At 58.9% G+C, this 21535-nt stretch overlaps 4 protein-coding genes and 3 non-coding genes across 7 annotated transcripts; 2 read left to right on the top strand and 5 right to left on the bottom strand.

The window, feature by feature from the left end:
- Nucleotides 1-303: 303 nt before the first annotated feature.
- A1Q1_t205 lies at nucleotides 304-395 on the bottom strand. Its single transcript has one exon. It is a non-coding gene; the product is annotated as a tRNA-Ile (tRNA).
- A 746-nt stretch (nucleotides 396-1141) lies between these two features.
- Nucleotides 1142-1271, bottom strand: A1Q1_t204. Its single transcript has one exon. It is a non-coding gene; the product is annotated as a tRNA-Pro (tRNA).
- A 3362-nt stretch (nucleotides 1272-4633) lies between these two features.
- Nucleotides 4634-5206, bottom strand: A1Q1_06904 (uncharacterized protein; the record flags this gene model as incomplete). Its single annotated transcript, XM_014327153.1, has 2 exons — nucleotides 4634-4642; nucleotides 4727-5206. The coding sequence occupies 2 exons, from the start codon at nucleotides 5204-5206 to the stop codon at nucleotides 4634-4636; spliced, it is 489 nt and encodes a 162-aa protein (XP_014182628.1).
- A 1642-nt stretch (nucleotides 5207-6848) lies between these two features.
- Nucleotides 6849-12233, bottom strand: A1Q1_06905 (uncharacterized protein; the record flags this gene model as incomplete). The annotated part of the gene is made up of 9 exons (XM_014327154.1): nucleotides 6849-7302; nucleotides 7414-7464; nucleotides 7516-8023; nucleotides 8062-8168; nucleotides 8218-8556; nucleotides 8620-10275; nucleotides 10323-10919; nucleotides 11027-11707; nucleotides 12100-12233. 9 exons carry the CDS (start codon nucleotides 12231-12233, stop codon nucleotides 6849-6851), a joined length of 4527 nt encoding a protein of 1508 aa, XP_014182629.1.
- A 3704-nt stretch (nucleotides 12234-15937) lies between these two features.
- On the top strand, nucleotides 15938-18777 carry A1Q1_06906 (nucleolar protein, Nop14p; the record flags this gene model as incomplete). Its single annotated transcript, XM_014327155.1, has 2 exons — nucleotides 15938-16210; nucleotides 16258-18777. 2 exons carry the CDS (start codon nucleotides 15938-15940, stop codon nucleotides 18775-18777), a joined length of 2793 nt encoding a protein of 930 aa, XP_014182630.1.
- Nucleotides 18778-18859: 82 nt separating this feature from the next.
- A1Q1_06907 (uncharacterized protein) lies at nucleotides 18860-20608 on the bottom strand (the record flags this gene model as incomplete). The annotated part of the gene is made up of 2 exons (XM_014327156.1): nucleotides 18860-19549; nucleotides 19598-20608. 2 exons carry the CDS (start codon nucleotides 20606-20608, stop codon nucleotides 18860-18862), a joined length of 1701 nt encoding a protein of 566 aa, XP_014182631.1.
- Nucleotides 20609-21327: 719 nt separating this feature from the next.
- Nucleotides 21328-21419, top strand: A1Q1_t180. Its single transcript has one exon. It is a non-coding gene; the product is annotated as a tRNA-Leu (tRNA).
- The last annotated feature ends 116 nt before the right edge of the window (nucleotides 21420-21535 follow it).

Consider the following 21535-nt stretch of genomic DNA (forward strand, 5'->3'; position numbering starts at 1 on the left):
CACATTTCACGTTCACGACGTTGTGCACAGATGTACATAAGATTGTTTCTACTTTCGTGCAGATGCTGCTTGGAGGGCACTGAGGGGCGGACTGGGAGACGGCAACTTAGCCACCGTTTCAACTAGTGCCTTCAATCGGCTACAGTGATGGGCCGGCTAATACCGGCTAAATATTTTCAACCAGGCACCACCTTCACCTGCGACCCCCGCACTACAGCCAGTACACATCCCAGTTACGTTTTCTCGCTCAAACCACCTCCAAAAGAAAGAGCAGACAGCGCAGAGCAAGAAAAGCAAAAGATATGACCACTGACAGGATCGAACTGCCGACCTCCGCATGACTGATAATCGTCAGATTATTAGTACGATGCTCTAACCAGCTGAGCTAAGCGGCCTTGGATGATTGTTGATGTTGGCAGAGTGGTGGGTGTGTCATAACTGCGTCGTGATTTAGGTGTGGCAGAAATTGGGATTTCGGATGTTTGCCGCACGGTTACAATTGCAGAGAAAAAGAGGGTTATGTAGCACGCTCAAGCTGTTCAGAGGTCCTGCCTGCATGCCAGCTGTGCTGGAGCGGCCTTTCAGCTCATTCCGACTCCCTGAATGTGCCACGCCGATTATAAACAGGAAGAGCGCTGAGAGGCATCGGCCGTCAGCTCTTTCACGCCCAGTAGCTGCCGCCCCACGCTCGGTCTTTGGGTTTGGCATAACCAATGTCCAACTGGCAATACTGACAGTCAAGTGCTGATGCATGTTGGAAGTAAGAGGCGACGAACATGGAAGAACTACAAATCACATCTATGAGGGCGCCAGAAGGTCAGCTGTCGGCTGTGCTGTGGGACTGCCACCAGCTGACTGGTACAAGTGGCCATCCCATGAATGGGTATGCTGACGGTAGGCCTTGATGTCGACGTTGCATTGGCACTGGAAGTCAGCTAGCTTGGCGCCTGACAGCTTGCAGATGCACTCACTCATCAAGCGCGATGCTTGCTCGTGCTGAACACCCGATAAGCGCCACCTCCACCCCGCCCACCAACCACCATCCCCCACCTCCGCACGAAACCCTTCCTTGTCTTCCCAGTCATCCAACCACATCCCCAGCTTTCTCGCATGCACAGAACACCTCAGGAAGAGCAAAAACGGTCCTCGCCGGGATTTGAACCCGGGGCCACTCCCAAGCTTGATCCCTAGCGAACCAGAGATCGTTGGAGGCAAAGCTCAAGATGTTAGATCACCCTAAGAGAGTATGATAACCACTACACCACGAGAACGTCCGAAGACAGGCACAGAGGGGATCCGCGCGGCATGGAGCAGAGCAGTTGCTTCATTGTCGAGAGCGTTGCGGGACGTCTGCAGTATGAACCTGCCTGTCAGCTTCAGAGACTGCTGAGACAGAGCTTACTTCGACTCTGCCGTGCTTTTGAAGTGCCGGCCTGGAATAAGCTAACTGCAATCCAAGAAGCTCACTTTTATCCGCGCCGTCTAATGAGTAGACAGCTATTGGAGAGACGATGACGATGGAGCTAATATTCGGCTGCGCCGTGTCCAATCCAGCTACAGGTCGACAGTTCTGCGGCCTTCTCGAGAGCTGTCGTAAGCTTCGACGGCAGTTGTACAGCTCACCTGAGTTAGTCGCTCAACGTGAATCCATGCAGCGTAGAACTGGCCGTCAGCTGATGAATGAGCGTTCTACAGCTCACCTCTCTGCAAACTGAGGGGTCAGCTTCAGCGCTTGTTGGGGTAGGACAGCTCACCACTTAATCTATCTCACATATGAAAAGCTCCCCGGCTTTTACGCTGAAGTCAGCTTGAACTGCATACTCGAGCTGACCATTCGGGCATCCTGTGATGAGCTTGTCTGACTGGACAGCCAGCTTACCCGTTCCCAATCTTGCTGTCGATCAGCTGAGACCAGGGAGAAAACAACACACTTTATCGCCTGCTTGTCAGCTGCCCTGTCGGACCCAACTGCAGCTTACGGTCCACTGCTGCTCAGCGTCGTTGGTCACAGGACAGATCACCCTTTCTCGGCGCTGCTCGTCAGCTGACTCGAATGCTCAGCATCAGTTTACACCTCGGGAAGAATGACAGGACGGGCTGACGATGAGCTCATCTGCGTAGACCGCCTAGCACACGCACCAGATGCTCTGAAGTCAGCTACATCCTCAAAACCTTGTGCAAGCTCAACCTACTTCGTTCTGCCGGCGGCTGACATAAGCTTCACACCTCTGCTGAAGTTTACATCTGTCCCTACATCAACGTCCTGGGAGTCAGCTGTGCAGGCACCCGTTCTTTGTTAGCTCACAAAGCGACCTGCTGTTAGCTTGGAACACAGAGTCGAAGCTCACCTAATACCGCAGTCTGCCCCGTCCGCTTCAAAGGGAAGCTGTCAGCTTACATCTCGCACGAGACTGCGTATCAGCTACTCGTTCACAGCGGATTAGCTCCCAAGGACGCTCCAAGGGAGTGAGGCTGTTATCAGCTCCTCACTGGCAAACAAGCTCGTACTACGCACACGACTGCGAGTCAGCTGATGCGAGAGTTTTCGAAAGCTCACATCCCCCACCTGGCTGCTTGTCAGCTGCATATCTCGTCCTAGAAGCTCACCTCTTCTCACTGCGACAGCTGATTCCAGCTGCAGTCGCTACGGCCAAGCTCACCACTCCCACTCTGCATGTCAGCTACGAGGGGTACGATGGCGCAGCTCACCTCTCAGTCTCCTTGTCAGCTTCTGCAAGCAATGCCAGCCTACCAACTCGCCAAACTGGCGTCAGCTCTGCGAAGTGCTCATACCAGCTTACTTGGAACCACTGCTGCTTGTCAGCTGTAGCTATCTCCTCGAAGCTAACCTGAGGACTGCTCGTCAGCTGAACAATTGCGGCTTCCCAGCTCACACTATTCCAGGACTGTCTGTCAGCTCAATTATCACAGGTGCGAAGCTCACCCCGTCTGCTCGTTAGCTGTGTTCATCAAAGGGCGAGCTCACACTGTCCCAGGACTGTCTGTCAGCTCGAGGAAAACTGGTTCGAAGCTCACCCCGTCTACTCGTTAGCTGTGCTCATCAACGGGCCAGCTCACACTGTCCCAGGACTGTCTGTCAGCTCGAGGAAAACTGGTTCGAAGCTCACCCCGTCTGCTCGTTAGCTGTCCTCCTCAGAGGATCAGCTCACACTTCCCCGTTGCCGAGCCTCGTTTCTCCACCTGGTAACTTACTCGTCAGCTAGAAGGATGGCATCGGTAGCTCACCTGTTTGAACTATCGGGTCAGCGTCCACTACACAGAGCCAGCTTACGATGACTGCGTGTCAGTTATCGAGGCTTCCGTGAAACTCACGATCCATTTTAACAGGCTGAGGCTGATGGTCAGCTGGACGACGAGGACATAGCAGCTCACCGAGAAGCAGGGAATGGACTGGAGTCAGCTCCGCCTAGAATCTCTAGCATTCGAGCTTACTACTCTCTATGAGCTGGGGAATACCAAAGGGATATGTGTTGTGTTGTCAGGTGCTGTTGACGTGTTGACGGTGCACTGCTTGACGTTGCATGGCTCTGGCCCTTGCGCCCCGCACACGATCTGCGCCATGCTTCCTTCTGTGCACTCACGTACTCACTGCGCCCCCTCTACTCCTCATCTTCTTCTCACTCTCATCTCCTACTCCAGCACCGCTGCGCGCTGCGCCATACACGACGCCCCGTGTGCCCTGCCTCACGTCTTCCGCCCCTCCCACTCTCCAGCCCCAGCCCGCCTCACAGAGGGTAGAATGCGGGGCCCAAAATCGCCACATCACGTGCCCCCCCTCCACCCCTGACCCCATCCAACAAGCTTCTGACGTGCTCGATCGTCCTCCACCCGCCCCGGCCACCCCTCTGGCTCCAGAGGGCTCTGGCCTCTGGCCTCTGGCCAAGTGCCTTGCATGCCTTGCCCGCGGGTCTGGCTGCAGCTGGCTGCCCGGCTGCGTCGGCACCGTGCAACATGCAACATGCAACATGCACCACACACCACCACCGCAGTTCATGTGCCCCATGGCATTTCACTTGGTCCCGTTTCCATCGGCCCATCGTCCCCCCTCGTCCCCCCTCGTCCCCCTCGTCGCCCTTCGTTCCTTCGAACTAAGGCTCGGAATGCAACGAAGTGTACTGCGAAGGCATGTCCACACAGGCCACACAGGCCACACAGCACGCAGGCCGGCTGCATCGGGTCACACCCGTCACGCTGTCGAAGAATGTGCTCGCACGAGCATCTTGTCCTTGCTCGCTGCTCGTGTGGCCTTGCTCGCTACCACCACTGACGGTTGCGGCGGGCTCGAGGAGAGGTGCTCGGGTATCTATCATCCATATCGAGCTCGGGAATCAATCTCACCCTCGTTGATCAGTGCTCACTCTTTCACACACACTCTGCTCGCTGCTCGGAGACGCTCGCTGCGCTCGCTAGTGGTGGACGGGTGGACTTCTTACGTTGCATTTCTTCTCTCTTTCGTGCTCACTACTACTACAGGATAACTACAATGTCAAAACTCTTGGAATATGCGATTACGTGGGGTGTTGCTTGCTTGCTGTTTGCCTTGATGTGGGGGCCCAGTGGGCGTATGCATGGTGTGGGATATCACGACCCTGCATTGCAGGGGTGGGGTATATTAGCGCTGCTGCGGGGAGGTTAGCTTGCACAAGCACAAGAAGACAAAGCTGGCGACGACGAGGGATGATGTGAAAGGTGGAGTCATACTCACGCTGAATCCAGCCTTGGAGCGGAGGGGCGAGGTGGAGAGCATCTCCTTGTCCTCGGCGTTGGGGTCCTGGACGCCGACGGCCGAGCGGGCAATCTCGATGAGCGTCGGCTCGCCCTTCTTGTACCCGCCCTCGCGGTAGCGGGTTGCACGCTCGCGGTCCTCGTCGCTGACGGCGCTCATGCGGCGGCCAGTGGGGCGGGGTTCCGAGTCGACGCTGGAGACACTGTTCTGGGGCGACACAGAGGCGTCGCCCATGTCCATGTTGTCCGCGTCAAACATGCCCTCCTGCTCCGCGTCGAGGTTCCCCTGGTAGATGTTGGTCTCCTCGTGGTTGAGCGAGCCCCAGTTGTGCGCACCGGCACCCATCTTGCGGTCGTGCTCGCCCTTGACCTGGCCGTTGCGCGAGTGCTTGTCGCGCATGATCGCGGCGGGAGAGGTGCGGCGCTGTTGTGTAGAAGTGGTCGTGTGGGCATGGAACATGGTCGAAAGAGGGGACGCAATGTCAGCTCAGGCTCATACGGCAGCATCAGCCAACTCACCTCGGTACGAGTCATCTTGGCGGTTGGTTGGTTGTGGTTGTTGTTGCTGTCGCGGTGGGGGGTGAGGTTGTAGTTAAGTCGTGAGACTGTGAGGAGAGGGGTTGACGTGGTGAGTTGCGGTTATATATGTGGGCGAGTGCTCAGGTGACCTAGACGTGTCTGCGGGGATGGTAGGTGGGGGAAGACATAAGATCGGGGCTGGGGGGTGAGTTGAGTCGATGCGTGTGTCGGCGTGCTCTGGATGGATGGGTGGGTGAGCACATGCACCAGAGCTGCGATGACTCAAGGACTCCGGGTGGTCACGAGATCCCCCTCATCCCTGAACTCCCTATGACTCTCCCTGGCCGATGGTCTGGGGCCCACTCGCGATTATCCGGTCTCTCTGTCCTGGTGCCACTGACGTATACGCTTATCCCCCCGCTTTACCCCAGGCCAATCCTCATCCAGCACACTCCCTTCCAGCCAATAATAACCTCCCACCAATCAACCTAAATACCTCAATTACAGTAGGGCTGCCTGATTACAATACCATGCATCATCGATCTACTCCTCGCCCTGCAGGAAGTCTTGAACCTCGCAAGCGATCACCGCCGCCGCACGCACAGCCGGCCCAGTCTCCACCGACTCCCGCCTACGTCTTCCGCAGCCTCCGCGGCCTCCTGGACCTTCGCACCCCGCACAATCGTCAGGAAGGCCGTCTCCGTCGACGCTCTGCGTAAACGTGTCAGCGTGTCGTTCATCCGACATGTTTTTCCAAAAGCATGCGCGGCAACTTGTCCGAGCTTGCTGAGCGGAGTGGGAGTCAGATCTGAGGGGGATGAATCTCTGGAATTGGACCTGAGAGAGACACGAACGAAGCACAGCTCGAGCCTAACTGGATGTACGTGCGCTGGCTACCGCTGGGCGACTTCGCGAATGGGAGTGCCAAGCTGCCCGCCTAGCCCCTGCGGCCCGCGACCCTGCGGCCAACCCTCCGGCCATGTCCGGATTAGCCATTAGCCTCCGCCAGCCACGCCCAGGACACAGCCGGGCTCGGCCGATCGTCCTGCATGCCCTGCCCCTGGCACCCAAGACGCCATCGTTGACCCTGCTGCGGTGCATGACTGCCTGCAACCTGCAGCACGTAGCTCGCAACCACCACCCACACTCGCGTCCTTCTGCCGTGTTTGTTCGCGAATACAGCGAAACGAGTCGTGCAACCTACCCCGCCTACCCCTCTACGCACGGGCACGCCATACGCCGTGGCGTTGAGCCACCCTTCTCTCTCCTCTTGGCAGTGCAACTCTCACACACCCTCACACCCTCTCGAACATTCTGACCCCACCGCTCGCTCATGTATTGGAATCGACCGGGTATTGATAAGAAAATGGCCGTGACTCACTCATGTATCGTCCACTGACTGCCCGTCTGTCGCAGTGCCTCGAGCAGGGACGCGAGCTGTCCCTCGCCAACGTTCGGCACCGAGAGGCGCGTATTCGTGTCCTCGGACCGGCAGGCTGCGAACCCGGCCGCTTCGAGGTGGGACAGGATACGCTCCGCGTCCCCAGCCGAGACGTGCACTTCGTACGTCGCGTACCGCGCTTTCAGGCCGGAGGGTGTGCCGACGGCTGCATGTCAGCAATGAGGGTGGGGGCGGGGTCGGGCGGGCTCGGACCTCGAGGACGTTGTTTGGTTCTCGCCGCGGTGCTTGTGCAACGAAACACGGTACCGTCCGAGCCCAACCATGACGCAGGTGACGCGGGTGACTCACCTAGAAGCCTCGACGCGATGATTCCGACGCGGTCCGCGAGCGCGTCGACCTCCTCCATACTGTGTGTCGTCATGAGGACTGCGCGATCCTTGGTCAACGCGCGCAGCGTGCCCCACGCTTCGCGCTTGCTGAAGGGGTCGACGCCGGAGGAGAACTCGTCAATCAGCACCACCGGCCGGTCACCCAAAAGCGCGAGCGCCAGGGACAGCTTGCGCTGGTTGCCTCCCGAGAGACTGCTCGCAAACTCGTCCGCTTTGGCGGTAAGTCCCGCGCCGGCGAGGAGGACGCTGATGTCCCGTTTCAATGCTGTTGATGGGACGCCCTTGAGGCGGCCGTAGACCCAGAGATGCTGGCGGACTGATGTCAGCTAAAGGAGGGGTGGCCGACAGCTGACGTACCGGTCAAGGACGGGTCGATTGCGTTCACCTGCGGACACACGCCGAGAGCCGCTCGTCTGATGTCAGCTAAGCATTTGGGCCACCTAGCTGAGTTGTACTCACGCTCGATTTCTTCGCGCGACAATTGAAGCACTCTCGACAAGCACGTCGCCGCGGTTCGGCTTCTCGACACCGCGGATGCACGCCAGCGTCGTCGACTTGCCTGCACCGTTGGGACCGATCAGGGCGAAGGTGCTACCATGATCGACACCAAAGGTCACGTCGTCCACGGCCGGTTTCTTCGCCTTGCGGTATCGCTTGGTCAGGTCTCTCACTTGCAGCGCATCGGTCGAGATTGCTACACGTGCCTTCTCATCCGCGATATCCTGGACCCAGTCTCCAGCAGTGGCGGGACTGGGAGGGAGAGGCTTAGAGCGTCGGCGCAGGAAACCGGGACGAGGGTAGCCCGAGTCGGCCCACACGACGAGCGCGAACGCGAACAGACCTTGCACGATCATGTACACGATCGGACCGCCGAAGAGGAGCATGCTGCCCATGCTGGCCGTCGTGAATCCTCCTACGCCGTCGCAGAGGAGGTTGAACGAGTTCGTGCTCACCATGGCGGCACGGACTGGTGTCAGTTCTCGGAGACGGGTTCCCACAACTCACCAATGTTGGGCACAGGCGACACGATTGCGAATACAAAATGCGCGAGGTTGATGTGGTCGGTGGCCTTTGAGCTCGTGTCAAAGGTCAGGAGGCACATGTAGATGATCCTGATGTCAGCTTTGGCATGGCAAGACAGCTGACAGGTAGAGAAGGAACGTGATCGCGTTGAAGATGGCGACACCGGCCCAGGCGCCGAGCACGCTGCCAACGAAGACGGCAAAGACGAACGCGTAAATCGTCGAACTGAGACCATACAACACGAGGCACACCCACAGCTCGCCGACGCCCCGGAACTGTCCTATGGCTGCGAAGGCGATAGTCGCGATGGTTGCAACGATCAGCACGCCGGGCACTTCGAACCACAGGTGACCGGTCCAGAGTGAAATGGGACTGGCCCCGTTGCTGCCGTCAGCTGCACCAATCTGAAAGCTCACCTGTACTGGTTCGCACGGACGAGGGTCACCTTCTCCTGAGTCGGGTACAGCGCCGCGAACGCTGGCCACACGGCGATGCCAATGCCACTGTCCGTCAGCTAAAGCAGAAAAGCTTGAAGCTTACAAGAAGACGAGCCACTTGAGTGACGAGCCTGTATTGCTGAAGTCCTGTCCCGGGATGTACTGGAAGTACGTGCTGATGCGCCATCGGCTCCCCTGAGCCGGCGCGAGCTGCTGGAGTACGCTGTTCGAGAACAGATTCAGCATGACCGTGCCCTTGTTCCGGCGCGGCGAGCCCTCGAACGCGACAATCTGCTCCTGCGTCACGTTGGCGAAGGACGCGCCGCCCAGCTTCTCCGTCGCCATGTGCGAATCGAGGTAGCTCTGCCACTGATCACGGTTATCGCGTTTGGTGTACGAGAGCAGGGAGCGGTCGGCCCACGATTGGAGCCCCGAGTCGCCGAAAGTCAGCACCGCCGGCTGAGCTCCCAGCCCCACTGCGCTCGGGTACGACAGCGGCAGCAGCTCCTCCGTGTCCGCCATGTAGGCGCAGCCGGCCGTGCGCTCGATCAAGAACATGAGCGGGATGCAGAGCAGGAGCAGCGTCGCGATGACTCCTATAGCTGGCAAAACCCAGGAGTGCCTTAGCACCATGAGTCGCTTCACGAAGATCGTGCCCGCCTGTCCGGCCCACGTCCTCAGTTTACTTCGCCGGGCACCCGGCGATAATGCAAGTGTGCCCTTTCCAGCTCCGAGCTCGGGCATGCTCGCCTCGGGATCGTCGGTGCGGGAAGGCGCCTCCTTCGCGTCATAGAACTTCTCGCCCTCACCGCCCTGACTTGTCGAAGCATCGTCCTCGGTCACCGACGTGGACCGCGACGGGTGATCTGCGTTCAGGTCCAGGAAGACGTCCTCGAGCGACGTGCTGCCGACCTGGAAATGGAGGGGTTCTCCCTGCGTACGCAGTTGCTGCAGAGCGATCACTAGCGTCTCCACTCCTCGTGCGTCCGTGCTGCCCGTATCGAGCAATAGCGCGCCGTTGGGGAGTACGCGGTGCGTGACCGGCACTCCCGTCTCGTCTTGAAGCCGCTGCACCAAGCCAGGCAAAGCGACGTTGCCGTCCGTTTCAACCGCCACGGAGAAGCCGGCACCAGGGCGCGTCTTCAGGCCGACTGGCGTGTCGTATGCTAACAATCGACCCGGCTGCTGGAGCACAGCGACGCGGTCCCCGAGATAGTCTGCCTCGTCGAGGAAGTGCGTTGTCAGAATGACCGTCGTGCCTACCGCCCGGGCTCTTGCCACCACTTTCCAGATCGCGCGGCGTGAGAGCGGGTCAAGCCCCGAGCTGATTTCGTCTAGCAACAGCAAGTCGGACCCGCCGGCAAGTGCGCATGCGAGCTGGAGCTTACGTTTCTGACCCCCGGAGAGAGATTTGGAAACAGCGCGGCGCTTGCCGTCTAGGTCGCAGCGGTCTAAGAGCGCGTCGGCATCGGATTTACCGAGCCCGCCGCCCTTGATCGCGCCCCAGAGGCGGACGTGCTCTGAGCAAGTCAGGTCGTCCCAGAGTACGTCCTTCTGTCCCGCCAGTCCCATGCGTAGTCGGGGCTGGATCTCAATGCGGCCCGAGGTGACGGGCGTCATGCGCGCGAGCGCGTAGAGGGTCGTTGACTTTGCCGCGCCGTTCCTGATGTCAGCTGGACTGGACGGGTTGAAGCTTACCGGCCGAGCAGGCACGTTATCTCTCCCAGCGGAACGTCGAGGCTGAGATCCTCGATCGCGACTATCCGCCGCTTCCGGCCGAGGAATCGGCCATTGCGCGATGCGTACTCTTTCCTGAGGTGGGAGATGCGCACCGCGACGTCAGTAGGCACGTCTGCCCCCGCCGGCATGTGTCCGCTCTTCTTCTTCGACACCTCGAACAATGTTTTCTCAACCCAGAGCGCGAGCAGGGGATAAACGACGATGACAACAAGGGCCATGCAGAGCAGCGCTATCTGGGGTGCGTCGCCGTCTGGCGATTTCTGGACCATGTTCGTAGGTCGCACGGCCAGTTCGAAGGACGCGATGCCCCTGACTGCGGAGACGACGAATGTCGGCGGCAGGATGAGCACGAGAACAATCTGAACTGCTGCGTTGCTCCCGACAAGATGCCCAACGACGGCCCACAGAACCAGCAGCCCGGCAGCCACGATCGCAGCCAGCGAGGGCACCCGGCTGAAGGGCGCCGCGACGAGCATGCTCCAATTCACGAGCATGATGCCCATGACCGTGAAGAGGACGACGAGATAGCCGGTGTTAGTCTCAGGCATGATCGTCGTGCCATAGATGACGCCGAAGAGGATCCAAACGAGGATGTGTGCCGAACAGATCGAGAGGCTCCACGATCTGGCATCAGTTTGGTACGAAGCGGGTCGGCTGCTCACACTATGCGCGCGTAGCCAGAGCATCCCTGCGCTGTCAAGAGCTCCGTAAGGCCGCTGGCCCGCTCGCTCGCCATGCGGCCTGGCAGGTGATAGACAGCCAGAATGTACGCGACGACCCAGCCAAGAACAAGAATGTCCCTCGCACCACGCATGTAGGCTGATGTCAGCTTATGGACGTCTTTCAAGCTGAACTCACAGCGTCCCATCTGCGCATCGTGCTGATTTTGCGTCTTGGACGTGTACTCCCATATCTGTGGCGGCTGGGGCAGTTCGCCGCTGACGAGCTGGACGAAGCTGGCCTCCACAGCCCACTGAAGGGGCAGGAACCGCGATGCCTGGTCGTCGTTTCCGGGACTGTCGACATCGACAGACCTATACCCAAAGTCACCTCGTAATGTGTAGTTTAGTCTCTGCTCCTCCGGGTCGACCTGGGAGAACACAAGGGCGGCAAAGCACTCGCTGAACCCGTTCAGGTTCTGGGGGCAGTGTGTGCTGACGTCCGGGTTGTCGAGGCCGATCAACCTGACGTTCCGCTCCGACAATCCGGCATTCTGGAGAGTCGCCTGCAGCAGTCGACTTCCCCAAGGCTCAGCGTCTGGCGGTAGATAGTACACGAGCTTCTCGCCGCCCAGATCCTCCTTCAACGCTGGTAAGTCCTGCACGTGCCCCACACCATAGCGGCCGTTGTTCGCGAAGAGGTAGCGCGCGTTCGAGAGGAAAGCCGCATAGAACAACGGCAGGATCAGGCAGCGGATCAGATTCAGAAAGGGATGGCGCAAAATCACGATCCTGTTGTCAGCTTGGAACCTCACCTAGACAGCTCTGTGAATGACGTCGGGGACGTGTCCGATCCGATCTCGGCCAACTGGGTTCCTAAGACTCAACGCTTGGACGGTTTGCACAGCTTGGAAGCCTTGGACATCGCTTGGACGTCTTGGACGCTGTCCAAGCCATTGACGCCAGGGGCCAAGTCGGCAAACGGCCAGGTGAGGATGACGTCCAGACCGCCAAGACAGGACGCTTTCAGGAACGGCCGGCGATGGTGAATGCCGATCAGGAGTCGGTCTCACCCGATGCCCGCATGGCCGCCGGGCACGCGCCTAGCGTTTTACTTCACAACTCCCATGCTGCTTGCGGCCCAGCTCCACCCGCAGCTATCATCATGGTCGAGAAAGACTCACCAATTCTTGATGAAGAGCGCCTTCACCTGTCTCCAGAACGTCGGTTTGCCAGCGCCATCCCCCCAGCCACCCTCCACCTCCTCGGCTTTCTCGGACAGCGATTGCGGTGGCGGCCCACCATCCGGTCGCGCCATGGGAATCTTCGCTCTAAGGTTCTAGAAGTCGGCGCGTTTGTGTCGCGTGTTTCGGTACACAGGGAGATGCGAAAGGAGTGTGTGATGTCGGTTTGCAGAAGCCGGCCCCTCTGATCGAAGAGCTGTCGGGTGCGAAGTTGCGCTCGATGCAGTATTGACAAGACGCCGCAGACACGGGGAACAGTGCAATGTCTGAAATTGCCGGAGCCGAGCAGGGCGGGCGTTTGAAGTTTCTTGCTAGTCGCTAGATCGCTAGTCTGGAAATCGTGACGGTCCTCCGGTCAGACTATTTATCAGCGGCGAAGTGGATGTGTTTACGGGTCGAGGTTTTGGCGACGAGCTGAGCCCCACAGTCCTAGATCTCTGCAGTTCTCGGCACGCCAAGCCTTGCCCTGTCCGCCCTGGAGTCAGGGCCCGGCAAATAACCATCGCCAGCGATAGCTAGCCGCAGGCAGAAGTCCGAAAAGCGCTGGTGGTCAGGATGTGCTCATCTAGGCATGCATATACAACAGTTACAACACCCCAAGATATCATCAGTGCTCGTCTAGTCTCGCAGGTACTGGGCCCTGTCTGTCAGCTCACGCTCGTACTGAACAAAGCTCACCAGTCGTGGATCCTGTCGAACATGGCAGTCAGGTACGACGTCTCGTTGAGGAGCACCTCGAACTGCTTGATCGCGTCTTCCTCGGACAGGTCGAGCATGAACTTCTCTTGCACCTGAAAGTTAGCGGCAAAAGATGCCTCACAACCTACCTTCCAAACAGCCTTGTCCGGCTCAAGCTGGATGTCTTGGATGCCAGCATCGACCATGAGCGCAACGAGGTTAAGGATCAGGTTCGAGTTCTTGCGCAGCCCAATGAAAGCTGTGTAACACAAGCTCTGGAAGCGCGCGTAGTGCGCCGACGCCGTGCCTCCCATCGCGTCCACCATCTCCTTGCACACCTTAACCGGCGGCGGATACGGCTTCGGGTCGCGACCAAGGATGTATCCGAAGTCGACGTGGAAGAAGTGTCCATCGGGCGCTAACATGAGGTTGTCCAGGTGGCGGTCGCCGACGCCCAGCACGTAGGTCAGAACGGAGTAGCCCGCTGCCAGTCAGTTTGAAAATGAGATTATTGAAACTTACCACAGCTTCGAATGAAATTGTCCATGACGCCAGCCTCGATGCCGTACGATCCCAGGGCGCCGTCATCCGCATGGTTCTCGCGCAGGTATGCCTGAAGGCTGCCATACTCTGCCATGATGGCTGCCAGGCTCTTACTGGGCACGAACTGAATCATACCTGCCGCAGACGATGTGGCCAAGACGGAGTATGGGCTGATGCGGAGGTCGAGATTCTCTTTGCGCAGCAGTCGGTCCATTAGGGTGAACAGCTGAATCACAAGCTGATCTTGACGCAGATCGTCGCCGTCCTTGAAGATGATCGGATACTCGCCTGCCGGCTCCGCGTCGCTTCCTTCCTCTTCACCTTCTTCCTTACACTTCTGGAAGTACAGCAGCAATGGGAATAGGTTTGACTTGAAGACGGAAGCCTTGTCCGGAATGATGTTGCTGACGCTGATGCGAGGGTTTAGAGGCAGAGTTACCGCCTGCGGCAGCGGGGATAGGTTATGCTTGGAGTCGGCGATGTAAGATCGCAGTTTGTCGATGCGATGTGACCGCGCATCCTTCGATGCTCTGACGTCCTTAGCACGAGTCGTGAGTGCCTCGACAAGCTCGTTCTGATGCTGCAGCTCCGCGCGCTGGGCCGATCCTTCTGGCGTCTCCTCCAGTTTGCGGTGGAAATTGAAGGCGACCTTGGCGTAAAGCTTGCCTACGGCAGTCTGCGTGTTGCACTCAATCGACAGGTACCAATGGAATGTGGTGCCCAGGATCGGGTTTGCCACAGCACGGTCAATGAGGAACTGCGCGAGACCGCTGCCCCCTCGTTCCTCGGCTGGCTGGTCGCGGCGACGGTGGCTCCGTGTAGTCGACGTTGGCTCATGCTCAAACTTGAGCGCCTGCACCAGCTGCAGCAGATAGAGCAAAATCTCCTGCTTGTCAGTTCGAGGCCGGCAATTCACGACTCACCTCATCATCAGCGCGCTTCAGCCTTTCTACAGCAAATGCTCGAACGCGGCAATCAGAGAATCCCGGACCAAGCAACTCGAGAGCATCGTCGATCCCGACATCTTGGCCCCAGAGTGGCAACAGCTTCTCGGTGGCCTGCTTAGCTTCTTCAGCGTCCGACCAGGTTACACATTTCAAGAACTTTGTCAGAGATCGCGGTGAGCGGAAGAGCGAGAATCGGAACTTCCACAGCAGATCCTTGTCGTTGGCAGATAGCGATGCTGTTGGCGGCAGGTGGAAGATTTCGTTCAGGCGGTCTCGATCTGAGGGCCCGGGCTTCAAGTCTCGTCCCTCGTCACCCAGGCGCTGGCTACGGAGTAGCTTGCGATGTTTGATCTCCACTGGGTTCTCTCGCCAAGAGTCAGGATCGTACAGGGTCCACAGATTCCGATCATTCGTAAGTGTATTCGAAGGGACCGAGGTCGCTTGCTGATGTGGTGGTAGGGGATGTGAGACGGGTGCCGGCGGGTAGGGAATTGCGCTCGCCTGCTCTGAGAAGACGACAGTGAAGTCAAACCGCGGCAGATCGACGTATAGGTACAGGTTGTCGGATTTGCTGGCCTCGGTCTGTACGTCAGCTACGGTACCTTGTGATTGCAGCGTACCGCATGAGCCCGCTCTATTTGCCTAAACGCTATTCGGTCCAGCCAGTCGATCTTGGCGATGTCGCCCCGTTCGTAGTCCTTGACCAGCTGCTCCAGCCGACCCATCTCATCCTTCGCCGTCGGCACCTCGCTCGGCGTTGTTGTATCTGGTCGCGGATCCGCTTCCTTATATCGGTGCGCGAACAGACGTTGCTGACCTCTTCGAAGCGTACCATCGGGTCGGAACAAGCTCATCGTTGTCCCGCCCACTGGAACGGGCTTGCCTGGTCCTTGGACATCCCAGATCGTGAACGCCAGCTGAGAGGTTGGGAGTAGACTCGTGTACGTGATAGGAAGTACAACCGTCTGGTTCCATCTGAGTAGGACATTAGTTCGAGACTGCGTCCACAGCTCACAAGTAGGTCCTCGAGAAGTCCTTCCACGATGTCCGGAACGGCAGCGTCTCGGCTTTGCCATCCGTCCACAGTTGGCACGTAACGTAGAGATCGGCTAGGCCGCTACCGTCAGCTGCTGAGAGATTTGAACAGCTTACTCCTGCTGAACTCCAGTATGCCTGAGGTTTTCGTTCTCCAGGAGGTCGCTGTACGGTGTCTTTGGGATCCGACCCTCCAGCGACACACTGATGTCAGCGAACTCGGTTGAGTACGACGGTTTGCCACCCACATCTTGACAGCAACATGGAAGTTGAGGTCACTGAGCCTTGCGAAGGACAGGTCCTTGTCCTTCGAAGGTTCGGCCTGCATTGTCCGCTGTTTCCGTGCTGACTGGTATTTCAAGTATAGATAAGATGTCAACAGGTGCGATTGATGGACCTGGTCGGCATCTATCGCTAGTGACGTCGAGGGTGAGCGGAGATCACCTTATCTCCGTATCATCACCACCAAAAATTGACACCTACAACCGGTGCCGAACCGCCTCCACCTCAAAAGTTGAGCAGCCGGCTTGTTGTTGCCTACAGCTTCGCTCCAGCACCCTCACACAAACGACAGCATGGCTCCGTCCCAGCTGCAGCAGCTCAAGGCTGCGCTCAACTCCGCTGGACTGAACCGGAAATCTGGTGGGAAGAAGGACACGAAGAAGAAGAAGGGCGGCAAGTCCCAGGACGTCGACCGCGCCAAGAAGGCCGCGAAGCTCGATGAGATCCGAGCCAAGTTCAACAAGTTCGACGAGCGCGAGACGAAGACAAAGCACGATGTTGGTGGTCGCAACCTTAAGGGTGTCGTTGGTCGCCCCGCCGCCAGCAGGCAGGCCGGTATCGAGCAGGTGAGCTTGACTATTACCGATCAGCAGCTAACGTGCAGCGTCGCCAGACCCTCTTGCAGGAGCACAACCTGAAGGACCACACGGGTACTTTCCGTGACCGTCGTTTCGGTGAATCTGACCCGACAATGTCTCTGGAGGACCGTATGCTCGAGCGTTACACGCGGGAAAGGCAGCGAGGCCAGGGCAAGAAGGGCATGTTCAACCTTGAGGACGACGACAACTTGTTCGGCGACGATGACGACGGATTCGCTCTCGGCGGTCTCACGCACGGTGGTCGAAGTGTTATGGATCTTCCTGGCGACGACTTTGTCGCTCAGGGCTTCGGAGAGGATGACGAGGAGGAGACGAATGGTGCCATTGACCGTCGGCAAGTTATGCGCAACCACTTTGGCGGCTTCGGCGACGAGGAAGAGGACGAGGAGATGGTGAGCTACGACGCACGTGGATCTGAACTGACCCAACAGCCTGAGCGCAAGAAGACGAAGCAAGAGGTCATGTCCGAGATCATCGCGAAGAGCAAGGAGTACAAGATGGAGCGTCAAAGGGAGAAGGAGGCGGACGCCGAGATGCGTGAGGAGCTCGACGAGAACCTCGACGACATCCGTGCCCTCATCGCTGGCGGTACTGCGACTGTCAAGCCTGAAGTTCAGCTTCCTGGCACCCAACGAACTGCCCCGGCCATGGCCGACGAGATCAACGACGACGGCTACGACCAGTTTGTGCGATCACTTGCGTTTGACGCTCGTGCCAAGCCGAAGGACCGCACGAAGACCGAGGAGGAGCAGGCCATGGAGGAGAAGGAGCGACTTGAGGCGGCTGAGGCGAAGCGTCTTCGCCGTATGCGTGGCGAGGACTCTGAGGACGAGGATGGTCCTTCCAACAAGCGCCGCAAGGGTGACCGCGCTCCTGAAGCCGACGATTTGGGAGATGACTTCATGGGTGATGTCGACGAGGACGGCGGCATCTCGCTGCTCGGAAAGGGTATCACGCGAGAAGCCATTGAGCAGGACGCTGGTTCGGACTCCGAGTCCGACTCCCAGGAGGGTGACTCTGACGAGGAGGGAAGCGAGGATGACGAGGATGGAGAGATTGACGTCGACGGTGAAGTCAGCGACTCTGACGCTGGAGAGTTTGCCGGATCGGACATGGAGGACCTGGACAGCGATGCTGAGGAGGACTCGGAGGAGGAGAGCGAGGACGAGCTTCCCCGCAAGCGCAAGGACAAGGGTAAGGGCAAGGCTAAGGCGCCCGCTGTGAAGGAGATTCCTTACACTTTCCCGTGTCCTGCGACCGTTGAGGAGTTCGAGGAGTGCCTCGAGGGACTCGACAACAGCGCGCTCCCCATCGTTGTTACCCGTATCCGTGCCATTCACCACCCGTCACTCGCGCAGGGAAACAAGGAGAAGCTGCAGGACTTCCTCGGTGTACTCCTCGACTACATCCTGATTCTCGCTTCTGAGGACGAGCCGCCATTCGACTCCATCTCTTCGCTTAACCCCCACCTCGCTGCTCTCGTCAAGCTGAACCCAATTGCCGCTGCGCACCAGTTCCTTGCCAAGCTCACGCTGATGCAGAAGAACCTGCAGCGCGGACTCACGAAGGGACCGTCGTCTCCGGACTCGAAGACGCTTCCGGGCGCTGCAGAGCTCATCATCCTCCGCCTCATTGGCACGCTTTGGTCTACGAGTGACTTCTCGCACCCTGTCGCGCAGGCTGCCGAGCTCCTCATCGGGCAATACCTCAGCCAGTCCCGCATCCGCTCCACGCGGGATGTCGCTTCCGGTCTCTTCCTCTCCTCTGTCATCTCCCAGTACGAGGCGCAGTCGAAGCGCATGGTGCCGGAAGCCATCAACTTCATCGCCAACTCGCTCCTTGCCCTGCTTCCGCGCAAGAAGGCGGCCGGCAAGTGCACTGCTTTCCCGGATCTCCTCGCGTGTGACATTACAATGAAGACGGGAGCTGAACCGAGCAAGCCGGCCAAGCTTGCTGCTGCCCTCACCGAGGACAACGAGCAGGTGAAGAGTGATCTCGTTGCTGTCGCTCTCGGTCTCATCTCCACTCTGGCGACGATGTCGTCCGAGAACCCCGGCTACATCGAGCTGTTCACGCCGCTGCAGAAGCTTATGACTGATATCCGTGTGGCCAAGCTCGCGCCCGCTCTCAAGGCGCAGATCGAGACGGCGACGACGCAGCTGGGCAAGCAGCTCATGTTCGCCAAGCAGGCCCGTGCTCCTCTCATGCTGCAGGACCACAAGCCTGTACCGATCGCGACCTACGCGCCCAAGTTCGAGGCCGACTTTGCTCCTGGCAAGCACTACGACCCCGACGTCGAGCGCAACGCTGTCGCCAAGCTCAAGGCGCAGTACAAGAAGGAGAAGAAGGGCGCGATGCGCGAGCTGCGCAAGGACAACCGCTTCCTCGCGGCCGAGAAGGCGCGCGAGCAGGCCGCCAAGGACGCCGAGTACAACGCCAAGATGCGCAAGGCCGTCGGCGGGCTCAACGACGAGCGTGCAGAGGAGAAGCAGATGGAGAAGGAGAAGAAGCGCGAGAAGCGCCGCCGTGGCTAGTCTCAGTCACATTATTCATAGACAAACGCTGTACTCTCCAGGCATATCTACAGATGTATTTGCATTTTTCATTCCAGCTACGCTACTTGCCCTGCATGAACTCGGTCAGCACCTTGGCGAACGTGACCATGCCGCTCTGCATCGTCTCGTACGGCAGGATCGAGAACGAAAGGCGGAAGTAGCCCATGCCCTTGCCGCCGATGTCGTGCACGCCACACGAGTCAAACGCCCACCCAGGCGCGAAAAGGACGAGGTGCTCGGCAAGGCGCTTCCACAGCTTTCGCATGAGCACCTCGTCCCCGAGGCGCTCGTACTCGGGGTGGTGGGTGAGGTGCACGCCGACGAAGACAAACATGCCCGCGGAAGGCGGGATGAAGGAGATGAGCGGGTGGCCGAGGGCCGAGCTCGCGCCGCGCTTCTCGTCCCACTGCGCCTGGGCTGAGCCAGCAACGGGGCGCGCATAACCAGTGACCGAGCGGCCAAACTGAGTCTCAGCGACGAGGGGGTTGAAGCTCGAATCACCATCGAACTCGAGGTGGAACGCGTGGCCCAGAGCGTCAACCATCCAGTCTCGGCGCTGCTGGTACGTCGCCTTGATACCACGGAGCCACCGGATGTAGCCGTCAAAGCCCCAAGTGGTGAGCATCGTCGTCGTGAGCGCGGTCGCGAAGCCGCTCGGCGCCTGAGTGCTCGCCTCGGACACGCGCGTCAAACGCTCGATGAACAGAGGCGAAGACGTGAACCAACCAAGGCGCGAGCCGGGGCACGATGTCTTCGAGAAGGTCTGCAGTCAGTTGTGTTTGACAACATTTATGCTCACGTCGAGGCGGATGACACGGCCGTCGGTATCGAAGCGAAGGTACGAGGGCGGAAGTGCGTCAATAAACGCCTGGTTACCCTTCTTGCCCTCCTTCTTCTGCTCGTCGATGGAGCGCTGCACGAGCGGTGCCAGCTTCTTCCCCGGAGGGTGGTACTCGCCACAGTGGAGGGTGAAGTAGGGGTCGTCCTCGATGATAACGACGTCGTACTTCTGGCAGATGGCGTACACCTCCTTCTTGCGCTGGTGCCACATCGTAGCTCCCGTCGGGTTCTGACCCGTCGGCACGGTGTAGAACACGCGCGGGCGGGGACGGCCCTCGGTGCGCTGGTCCCAGTTGGTCAGAATGTCCTCGAGGTGGTCGGGGCGCACACCCTCGCCGTCCATGCGCACCGCGACGCGCTCGACCTCGAACGGCATGTACGCGTTCATGGCACCAGGGTACGACCACTCCTCAACAAGCACTGCATCGCCCATGGTGAGCAGCATGTTGAACGCCTTGCCGAATCCATCCGTCGCACCAACATCAACAAGCACGTCCCAGTCGGCGTAGCCCGGCTGGTACACCTTCTCGACGTACTCGCGCAGGAACTTGGGGAGCGCCGGGGGACCAGTTGCAGCCTGGTACTGCAGCGACGTCGCGAGCTGGATCGCCATCGGGTCCGTAGGGTCACTAGCGTACTTCGGAATGGTGAACTGCAGATTGCCTCCGAACAGCCACTCCATGAGCGTCTTCTTCGGCTTGGTCGGCACACGGGGGCGTTCAAGGGGGAGCGAGTCAAAGCGCTGGATTTCGGCGGAGAGCGTCTCGAAGGGAAACAGCTCTGGTGAGGGAATACCGCCCGCAAATGCCTGCATGCCAGGCTGGCTCGCGTATCGGTACAGCTCTTTCAGTGCCATCGGACTCCGATTCTTGGTGATCTGGTTGATGTGGTGGCTCATGTCCTTCGCCTTCGGGAGCGAGGCGGAGCGCCCCTCGAAGCCGGACGAGTCGGTAAGCGGGACGGTATCCATGGCGTCGTTCTGGGAGTGGGATGCTGAGGCTGATGAGAAATGTTCAAACACAGGATGTGGATCCAGGAATGTCTGCCTCATGACGCTGAAGCATTTCCCGTCTTATCAAGCATCCAGGGTCCTAACTCGGTCAAAGCCGACGGCCTTGTGCCTGCCGCTTCCTTTGTGTTGACCGTTTGTTGACAGTCATGAAGAGCCATCTTGAGGAGGAAGTTAGTCACGCAACAACTGTCTGGGTTAGGAGTCCTTATCAGATACCAGCTCATCGCTATCTAGTGCGGGGCCGCTCGCTCTAGTGTGATCGGCGTCGGGTGCCTCGAGGGATGTGACCCTCATCACGCCATCTTCCTCACCGATGGCTACACAACGTAGCGAGGCCGCACACCCTGCTCACCGGTCACATGTCGACGGTGACCAGAAGCAATCCAGGCCCATAGATGTTGTCGGGACCGCTGCTTTGTGTGAAGAGGTTGAGCTGCAATCATTAAAGTTAGCGAAGCCATTTGCTTCCAGCGTCCAAGCTTTTCCTGACGGCACTGAAGCCCAGGAGCGTCTTTGTTCTCAACTTCATGCCTAACCGCAACTGTCACGCGCAGCACTACATCTGCTTCAATACCCTCCACAACGGTGCTCGCTTTTGCAACGGATATGGAGACGAGCGAGGTGGCCGTAGGGGCGCGGGGGCGCAGGCCCTCGTGGCACATCACGTGCTCAGCATTGGCTGGATGGCCGAGCGGTCTAAGGCGCTGTGTTCAGGTTCCTCTTGGAGCTTCGCAGTCTTCGGGCGTGGGTTCGAATCCCACTCCAGTCAGCTTTTGGCTCATGCATCGACGAGAACGAGTTTTTGAAGGTAGCTGGACACGGACGGGTGGGTGGGTTGTCGGCGGGCTCATCTGAGTTGTAGGTAAGGAGGACGCGCTGATCGAA

The sequence above is a fragment of the Trichosporon asahii genome (assembly GCF_000293215.1).
Source record: "Trichosporon asahii var. asahii CBS 2479 unplaced genomic scaffold scaffold00009, whole genome shotgun sequence".
NCBI classification, from domain to species: Eukaryota; Fungi; Basidiomycota; class Tremellomycetes; order Trichosporonales; family Trichosporonaceae; genus Trichosporon; species Trichosporon asahii.